An 18898-nucleotide genomic window follows, 5' to 3' on the forward strand; every position below is an offset into this window, starting at 1 on the left:
GGCAGGGAACTAAAATCTCTCTTCAGGATTGCTCACTGCTCTCTCCGAGATCAATTCCTTTATAGAGAAATTATATATACAGATACTTAAATAAATGTTTACCTGTACTTACTTACCTCTACAATTTAAATTTTAAATGCCTTAAGATTCTCAAAAGCCAACTATAAAAATTAAAGGTTTAAAAAACAATTTCTTTGTTCTTAGAGGTGAAAATGTGCACAGGATTTCAAAAGAATATTTTTATTCAATGAAAGTTTTTTTTAAATACAAATACTTCCATGAAATGAATCCCAAGTGCTACATTTAAGTTTTTCAGTACAATTTATTCTTCTTACATTTTAATTTACATTTATTAAGTGTTTTAGAAATATTACACTCAAAGTAATAGAGCTCCAGAGAGAGGCCATTAACTAAGAGGTGAACAGTCTCAGTGTGTCAACTTCCTAGTTAGCCTGCTCGCCTCCCCACTACACATACTTTCCCTCTGGTGGTTATTACTATGTAGCTGTCTTCAAGATGTGGCTGAAGCTTGAATCTACATCTGGCATCAGGCCAACTCTGTGAATCCATGAATATAGGCCACCAAATGCATTTAGAGTTCAGCCTGCTGAAGGTTCTTTCTTGACAGACAATGATGATGAATGTGGAAAGACTGGCTATTCTCTTGGGAGAAGAAAATATACCTCACCTTAAGTTACAACTACAGTTTTCTAACAGAAAAAATAATCAGCAAAGGGACAGGATCAGTGATAAGGATAGGGAAAATACTCTGAGAATAGAGTAAGTACAATATATACATAATGGAATAAATAGTGAGGCTGCTCCTGAGTCCAAACTCTTATTTTTAAAAGTCTGATAAAAATTTACTCAATTACATTTTATACAGTAATATTTAGTGAGCTTTGTCCAAAAAGGCTATGTTGTGTTTGTAAAAATAACAAAAGCTTTATCACTCAGTCTCTGGTCAATAAGAAAGGAAGAAAACCTTGCTAGAAATAACAATAAATAATTTCACACAAAAGTCCAGGTGACATAAGAATAGTATATTAATTAATATATTTTTCTGTATTTACAATAAATCCATTTGTTAATACTGCGATAGAAAAAATAATCAGTCCACATTATGTAGTAGAAACTGGCTTTGAGGCTGATCATACCTCTCACAATAAAAACATACAAGGATTTCTTCCACAGCTAAAGTACTTTTCAACATGACAGTCTTGGGTGAAGGTAAAACTGACAGAGTACTTTACTTTATGTCCTAGAATCAAGGGATCGAGGCTATTACCATTAAGCAAGCAGCAAAAAGCTGTTTAGTTTTTCCAGGACTATTTAAATAGTAGTTACCATATGAGAATTTAATTTTACTTTGAGATATAAAAAGTAAAAACCCTAAATAGGGAAACTGCATTAATCAAAAGCAGCCCCAAACAAAAAAAGCCATCACTAGAAATGAACAAGGCATTCTTATGTATCATGCATAAAAAAGGATTAATACATACTTTAATGACCAGACTAATAAATAAATGAGGTAAATTTTACAGTCATTGGAACAAATAAACTATATTCAACTACTTGAGTGCTGTACTGACACTGCTTTTGTTTCAAAATATAAAGTAACATAATTAATCTAACATCTAAAAACTGCATACTTTGAATGTTTGCTTTTGTGATACCCTTTTGAGATAGTAAAGGGGAACTGTGTAACAAAATATTATCTGAATATAAATTATCAACACCAATATGATACAATTATCATGTCATTGCCATTTTGTATATGCACAGTGGAAATATTTTGAAAGCTAGGAAACAGATGAAAACAGACTGGTCAGAATTTTACATTTCAGACCAATCTGTGATAATCTAGAACAGAAGACAAAAATAAAATTCACTAGATATAACTTGATATCTTTTCCAAATTCAGTAGTCCACTAAGATGCAACTTCAAAACAAGTCTACTACCTCAAAGGTAAAAAGGAAGAAAATGTAAATCTCTTTTGAGCTGTAGTTTTCAAGTTTATGCTCTGAAAGAAGGCTGACATTAGTCAAAACAGCAATACTGTATCTTTGCTTTTGAATTTTGTATTTGCTTTTCCTATTTTAGTTATAGTATGGAATAGAGAGAAAAATATTAAATTATCAGGTCAAGGGTAAGTATTTACGGCCAGTTCATGAAATATATTGAGTTAATCAGTTGGGTCAAGAATTTCCTACTATGCTGCTACATTTATTATCTATAGCCTTGGAATAGTAATTTAGGAGATGTCTATCATAACTACTGACAGCACTTTTCATGGTATACCAATTTCCATTTTTATTTCTTCTCTCCTTTGCCACTTAAATACATTATTTTAACCACCAGATAGGAAATTTTATTTTACAAATTCCTGTTTCATTTACTGAAGAGGTGATTTTAACACATAAACCTGCCAATCCTGAGAGATGATGATGATGATGATGATAGGAAAACTAAAACCCAGAGGATTATTCACTCAAATTTCTGCTTTAGTTTTTTTTGGAAGATGGCTGGCAGAATAGAAAGAAGAGCCAAAATCATTAGAACAAATACTGAGTTCCAGGAAACAGCTTCCCCTGCTGTTGTAAGCTGGTACAATGTTGTTCCTGCCTTAATTGCTACAAAAGAGGGAGGTGCAACACCTAAAATAGAGAGTAAAAACATATGGTAAAAAACAATCAATTCTTTTTAAAAATTAAAATACTGTGTGTATACAATTTCTTCTAAGAATATAGTGATTTACAATTTGAAAATTTTAATTTAAAGCCCCTCAAGTTTATTTCCATATAAAGAATTCAGTCTTTCATAATCAGCGCTTAACGATAATGAATTTAAAAACCCAAGGAAAGTCTCCAGAAAATAATTTTACAAAATTTATCAACAGCCTTAAAAAATGAATGTGCTATGATCCATCAATTTCGACTTTAGGAAATATTAATGTATATGAACAAAGATCTAGTCTCAAGGATGCTCATCAAAGAATTATAATAATAAAAATCTAGAAACAATCTAAGTCTTCAAAAATAAGATTGAGTAAATTGTCATTCACCCTTGATACAGTATACTTAAAAATGAGTGGTAGGAGATACTCAGAAATGGAAAGATACTCAAAATATATGAGTAAAAAGAGCAGTTTATACAAAAGCATGGTAGAACAGCCACATTTTATGAAAAGCCAGAACAAATTGGAAAAATTACTTTAGCCAAAGCTGAAGTTAACTTTATCTCTAGGTATTTCATCTGTAAAATAAGGAGACAGTACAAAAATTCTCTCTTCTGATTCTATAAGTGTACTATTATTTTACAAAATCCAAAATTACCCCGTTAAGATTTTTTTCCCACTTTTATAGAGAACCTGCTAAGATTTTTAAGTTTGTCTATAAATTTTTCTAAAAATAGCAATAAAAAATTAAGTATTATCGTAAAGTTTTAACAGACAGTCAATACTTGAGGAATCTGCTCATTTTGTTGGTATCTAAACAATTCACCTTAAATTTGGAAGAAAAGCAGAATACTCTTACTAAAGAACTATCAGAATTCACAAATATATAAATGAATCTTTACACCCACTGATTAATTTCAAAATTAAGTGTTAGCTCCTTGAAAGCAAGAAACTTCTTGTTCATCCTTGCTTTCCCTCAAACTTTCAGTAATGCCCATAATAAGTTCTATGTTAATAAAAAGGATCAATTTTCTACTGAAAATTGAAGTACTTCAGTACCTGATTAGAAGACAAAGGAGAAAGTACCCAAAAAAGGCATCTTCAATTTTTTTTTTTCTCTCCACTGAGGGAGAGAATGGAGTTAAAAAGTCCTACTTAATTCTACATGATTAAAAAAATATGCAGCAGAGAGTGCTCTTGTTTAAAAAAAATTTAAATCGACACAATCCAACAAACAATTCCGAGCATCTATTTATATGGGCCAGGCTCTGTGCCCACCAGTTATATATGGTGCTGGCATGCCTGCAAAGAGCACAAAATCTAGCCCAGCTGGACACTGCTAGACATGTACACAATGAGTTCTAACACAGCATGAACCAGAGGGGCTTACCTAGAAAAGTGCCAATAAAAAAAACTTTCAATGGCACGTTTATCACAGGAGATGTAATATTAATAAACCAGTTAGGCAGAAATGGTGTTATTCTCAAAAATATAATGTAGTTAATGAGATGTTCTCTATGACGTTCAACCTGTCACAAGAAAGAAACAAGTTAGGATCAAGATAAAGCCAAGCCTGAAAATAAACTGATTATAAAATACCTTATTTCAAATTCTTATCCCTAATAGCTCAGCATTTACCCAACAGAAATGATCAAATAAGGAGCTTGAAAATGACAATGAACTGCTTATCAAATATTCATTACCAGAGCTGAATAACATCAGATGAAAGTTTTTAAGATTGTGCTTATAGTGCAATGTTATACTACTAAAGATGGCTCTACATCAGCCTAGATAATATGGCTCAACAACATTTTAAACCTAAAAAGGCAAAATTAAATTTATAACTATATATAAGATAGATATCAAATGACCAACTTTTTAATGCCTTTAACGTCCTGTAATATAAAGGGCTAGTATAGTACATCAATAAACCTGGCCTCCAATTAAAAATTCAGATTATCTTTATGTTAATATACTTCACATGAGTGAATTCATTCATCATTGATAAATGAGGTTAAACAAGCATATAGAAACATTTAGCTGACTAAATAAAAGCACTGATTACAGTTTATACTTCCTAGATCTTGCTACACAAATAGTGATTTTGATTTTGGACAAAATGCTTAATTCCTCTTAATTTCCTAACCTGTAAAACAAAGGGGTAAATTTCTAAAATTCCTCTGATTTAACAGTCTCCTTCTTCTGATTCTTTATAAGAATAAGATTCTTAGCAATACTATGCTAGACTTTCCTGGGCAGTAGACCTTCCATTTATCACTGCTAGTCTTTGCAGAGACCCTAACGGAAGATAAGTTCTTCCCACTGATGAAATGCATTAAAAGAGTTGGCTGATACAAGTTTTTCAGAGACCCACTGACAGCAACCTGCATCAACACAAAACAGGTGAGGTGTCTAAATATATGGATGCCTTTACATTGACACTTTGACTTTTGTGCTCTGATTGAAGTTATTAGGAATAAAGAATTAAGATTACTGTTACAGATACAAAAACATCATATTTGAAATTATTAACATTCATTATTTGCCTACCACTTAATTTTCAAAAGATCATTTTTATCAAAGCCCTGAGTCTGAGTTAATTTATGTAGATATTATACACTGACCCCCCAAGTAGCCAAAGAATTAGATCAAATAATTTAAAAATACATGTTTACCTGCTGTGACCATTTTACTGCTTTCTCAGTTAGGTATTTATAGACAACTGGCCTCCCAACTAAATAGGAGAGCATATAGCAGAATGAGGCACCGAGTCCAGAACACTACAAAATAACAAGAACTCATAAGCACTTTGTACTTTTCCATCTTATTCACATGGATATATTCACCTAAGGCAAACCTCAACTAGTTTCTTTCTTTTGGGGTATGGGGTGGATACTCTGCGTAACAACTCTTGAGCAGAGCACAAGAACCCATCTGATCTAGTCCTTTCTCTGACCAAATTATAACTAAAATGACACCAGCTAAAACAAACTGGCACTTGTGATTAAACTTAGTGACTATATCCAAATAGTTAATGTTAGCCATTAGCCTATGAATAAAACTTCAAGAGCAATATTTTTTCAATTCCTATGCTTGAAAACACCACCTCCTGCCATGGGACTTAACTCCTTGGGCCCACCAACATTCTTGGACTATGTGAATTACAAAACAATATAGAAAGCAAAGGCTAGAACAGAGCCTATAAATGCAATTAAGTCTATGATAACCCTGTTCTAGAAAAAAGCCAAACTATAACATCTCCTTATGGAGGGACTTAACAGATATTACTGTAACATTAAACCCCTTTTAAAACTAATAAGTCTATGCTTCCAGAGACTAGTGGGACTAGGATGCCATCTGCATTCCCATCATTCTATTTAAAGTTATTTCTTTCTAGTCTCCCGATTTCATTTTATATACTTACCAAACAAACAAGAAATAAGGCTAGTGGAAAGGGATAAAGAAACCCTGAGAGTATACTGAGAAATATAGAGCCCGGAATAGCAAATGTTTGCAAGCTGTTAACTTCTAAGTTAAGGATTAAAACATAATTAAATGAATTTTTAAACCACAAATCCAACAATCCAGAAAAAAAGTATCAATACAGAAATTAGATGTTAATAAGATTATATTCATATTTCAGTATTAAAAAAAGTAAAATTATACCCAAAGTTTAAAAAAAAACCATGATTCTACAGCTGCAATACCTTTATAACCATTTACTAACATTATCATAAATCAATGCTAATTAGAGTGTGCTACTAAGAGAAAACAAAGACAAATACTGAATGTGTACCAGATAGAGAGGAACTGGGCACTTTGGGGGGGGGGGACGCGGGGCAGGAAAAAAGAAAGAGAACAGAAGTCTTCAATAATCTTGTAAATGACATGTTTCTCTAATGCACTGGATTTTTTTTTTTTAAAAAGGGCTCTTTTTTAAAAAATTTATTTATTTTTGGCTGCATTGGGTCTTCATTGCTGGGCACAGGCTTTCTCTAGTTGTGGGGAGCGGGGGCCACTCTTCGTTGCAGTGTGCAGGCTTCTCATTGCAGTGGCTTCTCTTGTTGGGGAGCACGGGCTCTAGGCGCACGGGCTTCAGTAGTTGTGGCACATGGGCTCAGTAGTTGTGGCACATGGGCTCAGTAGTTGTGGCTCGCAGGCTCTATAGCGCAGGCTCAGTAGTTGTGGCGCACGGGCTTAGTTGCTCTGTGGCATAGGGGATCTTCCCAGGCCAGGGCTTGAACCCGGGTCCCCTGCATTGGCAGGCGGATTCTTAACCACTGCGCCACCAGGGAAGCCCCTAATGCATTGGATTTTTACTCTCAAATATTTTTAGGAAACATGATTTCAATGGAAATACAGGTACAATATAATGTATAATAATTACTATTTCTAATTTAACTTTTGGACATTTACCTCAACTTACTACTCATTTAAAAAAGAATAAGGGTTACAAAATATAGTAAAAGTCAGAAATCTTATTTTTAAAACAGAATTATGTTTTTTTCCTACGTCTCTCTAGTTCCTAGTTTTGGCCTGGACCTCTGCATCACCCATAACGTGATTTACTTGTAAGTCAGACAGACTGAGTGAATTCCTTCAACATCTCTCCCTTCTACTTTAAAATTTCTATCTTTACCCATCCTTCCTTTTTTCCTCTAGTTCCCACTTTACTCTTGTTTTCATTTCAATCTCCTTCTTCCTGAGTTCTTTTATCTTTAACTTCTTGCTCTTGCACAGATCCCTTCTGTATAAAACCACTCAGATGCCTACACACTAAAGAAAACCTAGGCTCTTCCTTGAGCAAGGTATCCTATCCAGTGACTGCCTCTCATCTTCACTGCCTCCCTTGCAACCTGGTTTAACCATCCCTCACTCTACTGAAACCCCCTCCTGGACAAAAGTAATGACTTTTTCTCAGTAAGAATTTTCTATTGACCCTTGCATAGGATTAAACATCCTTCAGTGTAAAACTCACCTCCAGTGAACTGTATTTTTCTTCTGTGTTACAGATCATTACTTCTCTAGTTTTTCTCTTCTCCTCACCCTCAAACCTGAGATTTCTCTAACATTCTGTTAGCTAATCTCTCACTTTTCTTTGATAAATTCAGTCATTTCCATGTATATGGATGTACACATGGCTTCAAGCATATAGTGACAGATAGATAGATGATAGATAGATAGATAGATGATAGATAACTTTGAATTCTCTATCTCTGATTCAACTTTTCTAATTAAATACCAGTCTCAAATTTCCCAGCAGTCTACTGGATGCCTCCATTAAAAATTTTAAAAATTAAACTTAGTTATTTCAGGGCTCTTTAGAATCTTTTAATGGAAAGTCTCAAACACATATGAAAGTAGAGAAACTAGTATTATGATGCCCTATATTCCCATATACAGCTTCAACAATTAACATACAACCAATCTGGTTTTCTCTATATCCTCTAACTTTGATTATATTGAAGCAAATCCAAGACATATCATTACATGTACAACTACACTAATACCTTTAAAAGATAAGGATTCCTTTTCTTTTTAACACAACTATAATACCATTGTCAGAGATTAATTAACCAAAATTCCTAACTATCATAAGTAGCTATTGAGTGTGCTCACAATTCCCAAGAGTCTTAAATTTTTTTTTTTTTTTTTTTTGGACAGCTGGTTTGTTCAAATCAGGACAAAAAAGGTCCACACATGGTATTTGCTCTCCACAGCACTTAACTACAGGTTTGGTTCTTTTTTTTGTCTTGTAATTTACTTGTTGAAGAAACTGGGTCATTTGCAGAATTTACCACTTTTTGAACTTTGCCTATTGTATCCCTTAGGGAGGTTTAATATGTTCTTTTGTCATTTTTTTAAAATTAATTTTTATTGGTGTATAGTTGATTCACAATGTTGTGTTAGTTTCTGCTATACAGCAAAGTGAATCAGTTATACTTATACCTATATCATTCCGCTGTCATTTACCTTATAGTGTTAACAAAGCCATTCTCTCTGCATGGGGATATAATTTGACCTTAACTTTCCAGCTTTGTATAGATTTGTATTTCTTTTCTCTAACACTGAAAAATCTTGGTTCTTAACGTCATAAACATAATTAGCTATTTCCTTGACATACTATTAAGTATATATATATATACACACACATATATATATATACACACGTGTGTATATATATACTAGACACATTAATATCACATATTTTAAAATTTCAGAACAATACAGCAACTGAAAATAGTTTAAGATTTCTTTCAAATCTTTTGTCCTTAAGATTTATCCCAGAAGGGACACACAAATTACTTTTTTCAAGGAAACAATTTGAAATAATTCTTCTAGGTAGTCAAATCCCCATCAACTCAATATATTGTTAAATTTGTTTCATTTTGCTTTAGATTGTTTAATTTTTTAAAATTTTGTTAAAATATACATAACATAAAATTTACCATCTTAACCATTTTTAAGTGTATGGTTCAATAACATTAAGTACTTTCACACTGTTGTGCAAGCAATCTCCAGAACTCTTCTCATCCTGCAAAACTGAAACTCTATACCCCTTAAATAACATTCCCCACTCCCCCCTCCCCCAACTCCCTGACAACCATCCTTTTACTCTCAGTCTCTATGAATTGGGCTACTCTAGGTACTTCATGTAAGTGGAATCATATAGCATATCTTTGTGATAGGCTTAGTTTGCTTAGCATAATGTCCTTAAAGTTCATCCATTTTGTAATATGTTTCAAAATTTCCTTCCTTTTTAAGGCTGAATAATATTCCATTGTATGTATATACCACACTTTGTTTCATTCATCCAGTAAAGGACACTTGAGTTGTTTCCGCCTTTTGGCTACTGTGAATAATGCTGCTATGAACATGGGTGTGCAAGTATCTCTTGAGACCCTGCTTCCAATTCTTTCAGGTATACACCCAGAAATGGGACTGCTGAATCTTATTTTTAATTTTTTGAGGAAATGCCATATTGTTTTTCACAGCAGCCAAACCATTTTATGCTCCCATCAACAGTGCACAGGGATTTCAATTTCTTCATATCCTTGCCAACACTTGTTACTTTCTGGGTTTTTTTTTCTTTTTGATTAGTAGCCATCCTACTAACAGGTGTGAGGTTACTTTAGATTTTTAAGATTTCTGTTTCTTTTTTCAATTTGATTTAATTGGTTTTATAATTATGTGAAATATTGGTTCTAAAGTCAAATCTATACAATAAAATACACTTAGAGAAGTTTCACTTCCATCCCTGTTTCATCTCTCTCCATAGGTAAACATTTTTATTCGTTTTTAAAGATATCCTTTCTTTTGTCATCCACAGCTCAAAAGTCCTCAATGACTATCCAATACCAAATCAATATTCTATATTCCTTAGCCTGTACTCAAACTTCTCTACAATCTGAGTGCAATGTCTAGCCTACCTTCCTAAACTTATTTCTCAAATCCTCCCCTTCTCACACCCTATATACCAGCAAAACTGGACTACTGATCACTTCCTAACCGTGCCCTGTGCTTATAAGCTCTGACCTAGACTTGCTATGTCTAGAATGACTATACCGTATCTCTACCCATAATTCCCATTATTCCAGATGGAAATAGTTGTTTTGGTTTTGAATGCTTAAAACACTAGACTGTACTTAGCATATAATTAGTACTTTCTGGTTAAATGGATGAAAGCTAAAGTTAAAATAAGTAATTATAATGTAAAAAGTAATTAACATACAAGAGTTTGAAATAGGTATTACCAATGAAAGTACTAGTAGTGCACTGCTGAATACAATGGCTACTAGCTACATGTGGCTGTGGGGAAGAGACACTAAAATGTGCCAGGTCTGAACTGAGATGTGCTATGAGTCTGAAATATACACATTTTAAAGAGTTGGTACAAAAAAAAGAATGTGAAATAGTAATAATTTTTATGTGGTTTCATGTTAAAATGATATTTTTGACATTTCAATTCAAGTAAAATGTATTAAAATTAATTAAAATTAATTTATTCTTACTTTCCTTAATGCACTAACTAGAAAATTTTTAAACTGCATGTGGCTCACATTATACTTGTATTAATCAGCGCTGTACTTATTATACACCCAAAGATAAGTCTTCTCTTTTGTTCACTGAGTTTAAAAAGTACCTTTTTAACACTCAGAGCTTAAGATTCCAGAGTGTAAAATAAATAGAAAATTATAAGAAAAGATATAGATTTAACAAATTATCCTATAAAAAATCTAAAACAGGGGCTTCCCTGGTAGTGCAGTGGTTAAGAATCCACCTGCCAATGCAGGGGACACAGGTTCGATCCCTGGTCCGGGAAGATCCCACATGCCATGGAGCAACTAAGCCGGTGCGCCACAACTACTGAGCCTGCGCTCTAGAGCCCACAAGCCACAACTACTGAGCCCACGTGTCACAATTACTAAAGCCCGCATGCCTAGAGCCCAAGCTCCACAACAAGAGAAGCCACAGCAATGAAGAGTAGCCCCCGCTTGCCGCAACTAGAGAAAGACGTGCAAAGCAACAAAGACCCAATGCAACCAAAAATAAATAAATAAATTTTTTAAAAATCTAAAACAATGCAGAATCACTACAATACCTTAATTATTAAGCAAATAGTAACCATATGCAATAAAACCTGCTGAATTGACAATATTAACCAATGATTCATTTAAAATTTAAACCAAATGTATTTTATAATAATAAACCTATTCCTATCCCTTTTTTAAAAAAATATTTATTTAATTAATTTATTTGGTTGTGCTGGGTCTTAGTTGTTGCATGCATGTGGGAGCCAGTTCCCCGACCAGGAATCAAACTCGGGCCTCCTGCACTGGGAGCGTGGAGTCTTAACCACTGCGCCACCAGGGAAGTCCCTATTCCTACACTTTTAATTCACTTTCTACAAGTCACTTTATTTTTTTCCTACTAATTTACATATGGATATTAAGACAACTAGGCTACAACATTTATTCTGCCATAGATGGTCTAGATTCACTTATGCTAACTGGCTCTCTGGCCCTATGGGTGGGTAACCCCTTTATCCCTCAGCTATGAATCCTTCCAAAGCTAGGGCGCAAAATGGGGTAGAAAAAGATGACTTTCCAAAGTAAATAGAAACTATATGCCTCATTCACAAAATGTTCACAAAAACCTTATAAAAGCCAAATGAAAGGGCTGAACCAAATGTTTCTTATTTGGGGAAAAAAAATTTTTTTTTTTTATGGTACGCAGGCCTCTCACTGCTGCGGAGCACAGGCTCCGGACGCGCAGGCTCAGCGGCCATGGCTCACGGGCCCAGCCGTTCCGCGGCATGTGGGATCTTCCCGGACCGGGGCACGAACCCATGTCCCCTGCATCGGCAGGCGGACTCCCAACCACTGTGCCACCAGGGAAGCCCTGGGGAAAATATTTTTTATGGTTAAAGTTAATAAATGCAAAATAACCTACAAGCCTAACACTTTGGTTTTTACAGGTAAGTGATGAAATGGGAAGTAGGAAAAGGCAGCAGGTGTGAATTTCTTAGAACAGTCAGTATATAATTAAATTACTTTACAAATAACTGTCCCAAAGAACTGTGGAAAGACAGGTGCATAATAATCATTCTTCAAATTACCCCCAAATTTGAATTTTTCTAATAAATAGGGAGGATAATGACAAAGTGCCCACACACAGCACACTACCTAAATATAAATGTTATCTTCACCAGTTGGGTAAAGGAGTAATGTTTGTATTAGCAGCAAAAGCTATTATAACCGTACTTGTCACTAAGTTGTTTATGCCAGGAATAACTGGTCCAATGTGTTTTAAGTATACACTCAAAACATCTGCATAAGGAGGTAAATACAGGAACATCTATATGTTAAATACATAATATCTAATCCAATAAAAATCTAAGAAAATAAAATACTACTGAATTTTATGAGAAAAAAACTTTAGCTGAAAAGTCCAACAAACCAAAAGAAATTCAGGAAATAAGAGAGGAAGCAAGAATAGAAATATTTTGAGAGAATTAACAAAATAATTAATATGCCTTTTAGAAAGCTGATTTGGAAAAGGAAAATGATTACCGTTACAACATCAAGAGTTAATGTCGACATTTCTCCAAAGAAGATATACAGATTGCCAACAAACACATGAAAGGATGTTCAACATCACTAATTATTAGAGAAAGGCAAATCAAAACTACAATGAGGTATCCCCTCACACCAGTCAAAATGGCCATCATCAAAAAATCTACAAACGATAAATGCTGGAAAGGGTGTGGAGAAAAGGGAACCCTCTTGCACTGTTGGCGGGAATGTAAATTGATACAACCACTATGGAGAACAGAATAGAGGTTCCTTAAAAAACTAAAAATAGAACTACCATACGACTCAGCAATCCCACTACTGGGCATATACCCTGAGAAAACCATAATTCAAGAAGAGCCATGTACCACAATGTTCACTGCAGCACTATTTACAATAGTCAGGACATGGAAGCAACCTAAGTGTTCATCGACAGATGAATGGATAAAGAAGATGTGGCACATATATAAATGAAATATTACTCAGCCATAAAAAGAAATGAAATTGAGTTATTTGTAGTGAGGTGGATGGACCTAGAGTCTATCATACAGAGTGAAGTAAGTCAGAAAGAGAAAAACAAATACCATATGCGAACACATATATATGGAATCTTAAAAAAAAAAATGTTCTGATGAACCTAGGGGCAGAACAGGAATAAAGATGCAAATGTAGGGACTTCCCTGGTGGTGCAGTGGTTAAGAATCCGCCTGCCAATGCAGGGGACACTGGTTTAAGCCTTGGTCCGGGAAGATCCCACATGCTGTGGGGCAACTAAGCCCATGCACCACAACTACTGAGCCTGCGCTCTACAGCCCACGAGCTACAACTACTGAGCCCGTGTGCCACAACTACTGAAGCCCGCGTACCTAGAGCCCATGCTCCACAACAAGAGAAGCCACTGCAATAAGAAACCTGCACACCACAAGGAAAAGTAGCCCCCACTCGCCACAACTAGAAAAAGCCTGTGCATAGCAACGAAGACCCAACACAGCCATAAATAAATTAATTAATTAAATAAATTAAAAAGATGCAGACATAGAGAATGGACTTGAGGACACAGGGAGGGGGAAGGGTAAGCTGGGACGAAGTGAGAGAGTGGCATTGACATATATACACTACCAAATGTAAAATAGATAGCTAGTGGGAAGCAGCTGCATAGCACAGGGAGATCAGCTCCATGCTTTGTGACCACCTAGAGGGGTGGGATAGGGAGGGTGAGAAGGAGACACAAGAGGGAGGGGATATGGGGATATCTGTATATATATAGCTGATTCACTCTGTTATACAGCAGAAACTAACACAACATTGTAAAGCAATTATACTCCAATAAAGATGTTTAAAAAAAAAAGAGTTAATGTCTTTCATTAACCAAGAAGATTTGGAAAATACATTGGATTAGAATAAAATATAGCTGACACTCTGTTATACAGCAGAAACTAACACAACATTGTAAAGCAATTATACTCCAATAAAGATGTTTAAAAAAAAAAGAGTTAATGTCTTTCATTAACCAAGAAGATTTGGAAAATACATTGGATTAGAATAAAAGATACAAAAATTAGAAATTAACATCCACAAATTGGAAGGCTAATCACCAGTTGCATAGGCAGTTTGAAAATATGTAGAAAGAATAAAGCAATTTCCCTGCCTAGTTAAAATACAACATGTATTTCTATATAAAACAAAGAAATACATACTAAGAACTGTAAAAAAAAAAATTCATATCCTTTACATGACTAGTTACTCTCATAGGATTTTTTTACCAAGAAAACCATCAAATGGAAGAAAAAAATCATGAGCAAATGATTCACAACACAACATCTAGAAAAGCAAAAATTAAATACAAATTATATCTTCAAACCTAAGGGAATTTTTTTTAATTTATGGTACGGTGATTATTAATTCAAAATTATTTAAATTAAGACAATCAATTAACTAATAAAATAATCCTAAATAAAATCATTATCTTGAATAATACAAAGGAAAGAAAAAAAGTTTATAAGTGAAATAAGCAGAAAATAGAAAAACTGGTAATAAATATTCAGAAATGACAACTGACTTGAAGAGAAAGGATTAAAATGAGAATTTTTTCATTCTCATTTTTCAATATCTTATTTAAGGTTATACTGCATTAACAATTTTTAAAAGGAAAAATAGTTACATATAACTGAGCAGCAAATCTTTTAAAACCTTTTTCTTAAACAAAACTAGAAAACATTTTTCAGTTAAAAGGATACAAAATATATGTAGCAAAATAAGCTACAAGTACTTGTACGTAAAAGGTGTCCTTATATTTGGATAAAACTTTTCCTAGAGCCTTGGCATCATCCATATCTCTGGGAACCTTCATATTCATTCTTTCTTCTCTAAAGAAATAAAGTGAAAAAAATTTTAAATAGAAATTTGCCAAGATAATTCACATTAAAGTCAAGTTCAAAACATGAAGTTTTATCCAAAATGATTTGATGCCTTGATCTGTAATATGCTAAGCATAAATTCACAAAATTTAAGTTCAAAGTCTATAAAGTATTTGTTTTTTAATGCTTTAATATAATTTCATGAGATATATAATCCATTTGAAAATTCAGCATGACCCAAACTAAAGGTTAAAAAGCATTTGCTCAAACACTGGAGTAAATTTTGAATTAAGAAATGAACCACTGATGTTATTAGCATATTTAAAACATACTGAACATCATTTTGGGTAATCCTCATGATAAACTGAAGTCAATAATCAATTACAACCGAAATTAAGTAAAAATTTCAATGAATTTGTAGTTCACATCTTTTCTTGAATATCCCAGCTCAAAGTTCAGATAAAAACTTAAAACACTTGTCACTTTCTATTAATTTTACTTTATATCTGGTGCCTTGTTTGGAACTGAATGTTCTGTTTATAAAAGCCCCAAATAATCACCTTTGTGTTTAATGTATATTGTACCCATTTACTGTACCCATTTGTTTACATGATGAAATTTAACTAACCCTGCAGAACAATGACAGAATGTTGTTTAAGTCCTATAAAAATAGCAGGTAAACTAAAATGGGTTTTCTCATTTATACATTTAAAAGCTTAAAAAAGCTCTTTATAGGCGTGTGCATGCATCTCACACATATACACACACAGAAAGAAATAGGCAGAATATAAAAGATTTATAACAGCATATTATTATATAAAAGTGTTATATTTCTTAGAGCAGATTGGGATCCAAAACAACCTTAATCTACACTCTATATTCTTTCCCTCTTTCAGTCAGCTCTTTATTTCCTACTCCTTTGATTAAAAAGAGAAAAGATCCAAAATTCAATGATACTAATATTAACATAACAATACAACATGCTATCCTCCCAAAGACATTTATATTCACGTAAGAAATCAAAGTATTAAAATAAAAATAAGTTTATCTATAAAATTTCAAGCATAAGAAAGTGTTAATGAAAGAAATTTAGAGGAACTTCCTTATACCCTGAAATCACATTTCACAGTTATCCATCACCACACCAAGCTGGCCCTGGTTGAAAGTCTAACTACATTTTAGTAGTCTCTGATGTAATCTATGATTACCCAAGGGTGTTGTTATTGTGGTTGAATAACCCAGGGATATTTTATCCTCATAAAGTATGTTTCGGGTCTATAATCTTTTCCCTAAAATTCAAAAAGCTCTGAAAACCAAAAGTTCTTTGTAATCTGTCAGCAAAAATTGACCCACACTTATATACAGTTTTTCATAGTCTTCTATAATACAGGTTTCACTGTAAAAATATTAATGTATTTGATTATGGGGTGCTGCCCCAGATCCTGCTGGAGATACTACATAATATAGAGTATTTATTCCATGTTATCTTTCCAAAATAGAAAAGTTCTAAATTCTGAAATACGTTTCACTCCCAAGGTTTTTGTTATGGAATTGTGGCTGTATACTAGATAGACAAGTGTTTTTACAAAGTGTGTTTGACAGTGAAAAGTACCTATTCAAACCATGTCATTTCTATAAAACAGGGAAGAGAAAAAGAGCTAGGAGACAGAGATGTGGTGCGGAAGTAAATGGATGAATAGAGGCAGACAAAAACTGATGACACGGAAAAGTAGGAAGGGAGAAAACAGGGATGGAAAAAGGGATAAAGCAGAGAAAAAGGACATCAGTATTTCTCAAACTGCAGGTCAATATCTATTATGGACTGTAATATAAATTTACTTGGTCACTACTAACATTAAAAAATAATATGCAATAAATTTATTAATGTGGCTATGTTTTTCAACATAGCCATTAGAAAGATGCCTTAATTAGAGGAGCAGCACTAGGAGAACCTTGCATAGAAAATCAAGAGACATATTTGGAAAGAAGTATTTAAATTACAGTGTCAATATGAACTTGCTACAAGCCATGAGAGCTGACATACAATTATTATGCCAGTTCTGTTCCTTAAATTAGTTGAACTTTCAATGCACGTTCATCTCTATAAATGTCTAGACATTTTCCATTGCTTTCAGTATACTTACTCACTAAGCTGAGGAAAATTTTTATATACCAAAAACATAACAAAAGCGGCAGATAAGAAAATGGACACCAATATAAGAAGCGACATTCTTGCTGACCCAGCTTCTGCACAGGCTTTCTCTGGAAAAAAAAAAAAAATTATAATTAAGATAAATATAGAGGAAGACAGTATTCCAAGCCAGTAAATGATTTCCTGAAAGGTTTTCCTCCCAAGAAACTGTTCACACTTTTGCCCAAAACACTGTAACATTAAAATTTAAATACTACCATATTTGATGTTTATTAACTGGCCATAGTTCTTTGCAGGGATATATGCATTTTAGAAGCACAGAAAAACAGAACACCAGAATTTGTAGCACTGATTTGTTGATAAGCCAAAGGGGAAAAAAGGGCATTGCTCTAAATGCTATCACTGACTTTCAGTTTTATGTATCTATATTGGGAGATAACAGCATAGGCAGAATGGCCTCTTAAGAAAAATGAGGTAATCTGGCAATTACTTCAAACTGTCATGAGAAAGAACCCACAGATTCACTAATGCAACTGATGAATGTTACACTTTCTCTTTACACCAAGGGCTTCAGAATATAGTTGAACCTCAAATGTCTTGGGTGGCTCTGTCTGTGACTCCAAGAATGGGAGAATATGTTTGTATTCTCCAACAAGGTAATCTTAGTGTTATCTTAAAAATCATATGCAAGTGGGCAGAGCCAAGATGGTGGAGTACACTGAGTTTGCATCTCCTCACAACTAGGGCACCTACCAGGTGATGGTGGGGCACTTTGGACACCTAAGGGAACAGGAGGAACCCACGAGCGACTGGGTAGGGCGTGGTGGGGAGCGAAGGGGGAGGAGAAGTGGAGGCAGGAGGGACTGGCACCCCTGAGGGGTGCCTGGAGGAGAGGAAGGGCTCCCACACCCACAGGGGCCCACTTACAGGGAGGGGATCAATGGGGATGGGGAGAGACGGTCAGGGGATCAGAGGATTGGAAGGGAACGTGGCCAGCGTTTCCCCCACCCACTCAGGCCCCAGGGAGCCTGCTGAGGTCCCAGGGATGATCCTCCACCCTCCAAGGCCCCCTCCATCTGCGTGGGTCCTGGGGCTGTGAGAGGGAGGGGGAGAGGAAAAGTAGAGGCGAGATGGGACCAGTGCCCTGAGGGGTGGCTAGGGGAGGGGAGGGGTTCCCACGCTCGGGAGGTGGGCACTGAGGAGGGGCACACCGAGGGCACACTGTTATCCCCTACTCACAGGAAGGGGATCAGTGGGGACAGGGAGGGAACCTCTGAGGATCAGAGGGAACTTGGCCAGTACTGCCCCTGCCCACTTGGGTCCCAGCAAGCCTGCTGGGGCCCCAGGCCTGAGCCTCCACTGTGAGGCCCCCTCCAGCTGTGCTGAGCCTAAGCCCCGCCCCCCACCCCTTTTCCAGTCCTGAGCCTAGGCCCTGCCCCTGCCTAAGTCTGCCCCTCCCCCACAGCCAAGGCCTTTTCCTGCTTTTATTCTTTTTCTTTTTGCTATTATGGTTCTGTTTTACTGTGTTGCTATTTCATTTTTACTTGTATTTTATCTAGTATATTTCTTATCTTTCTAACTTTATTTATTTTTTATTCTTTGTTATTGTTCTGCTCCTTTTTTTTTTTTTTTTTTTGC

At 34.9% G+C, this 18898-nt stretch overlaps 1 protein-coding gene across 1 annotated transcript; it reads right to left on the bottom strand.

The window, feature by feature from the left end:
• Nucleotides 1-308: 308 nt before the first annotated feature.
• TMEM41B (transmembrane protein 41B) lies at nt 309-17366 on the bottom strand. Its single transcript, XM_007459862.1, has 6 exons — nt 17253-17366; nt 14989-15117; nt 6103-6196; nt 5354-5458; nt 4069-4207; nt 309-2658 (listed from the first exon to the last, which is right to left on the bottom strand). Exons 1-6 carry the CDS (start codon nt 17336-17338, stop codon nt 2489-2491), a joined length of 723 nt encoding a protein of 240 aa, XP_007459924.1. The 5' UTR covers nt 17339-17366; the 3' UTR covers nt 309-2488.
• Between the last annotated feature and the right edge of the window lie 1532 nt (nt 17367-18898).

The sequence above is a fragment of the Lipotes vexillifer genome, unplaced genomic scaffold, assembly GCF_000442215.2.
Source record: "Lipotes vexillifer unplaced genomic scaffold, Lipotes_vexillifer_v1.1 scaffold61, whole genome shotgun sequence".
Taxonomy (NCBI): Eukaryota; Metazoa; Chordata; class Mammalia; order Artiodactyla; family Lipotidae; genus Lipotes; species Lipotes vexillifer.

Bases quoted from the DNA above. Each gene is read 5' to 3' on its own strand.
- TMEM41B (XM_007459862.1), bottom strand. From the start codon at position 17,338: ATGTCGCTTCTTATATTGGTGTCCATTTTCTTATCTGCCGCTTTTGTT. The intron at 15,118-17,252 runs GTAAGTATACTG...TTATTTCTTTAG, and splicing joins AATTTTCCTCAGCTTAGTGA to AGAAGAAAGAATGAATATGA. The intron at 5,459-6,102 runs GTAAGTATATAA...GTTATTTTGTAG, and splicing joins CCTTATTTCTTGTTTGTTTG to TGTTCTGGACTCGGTGCCTC.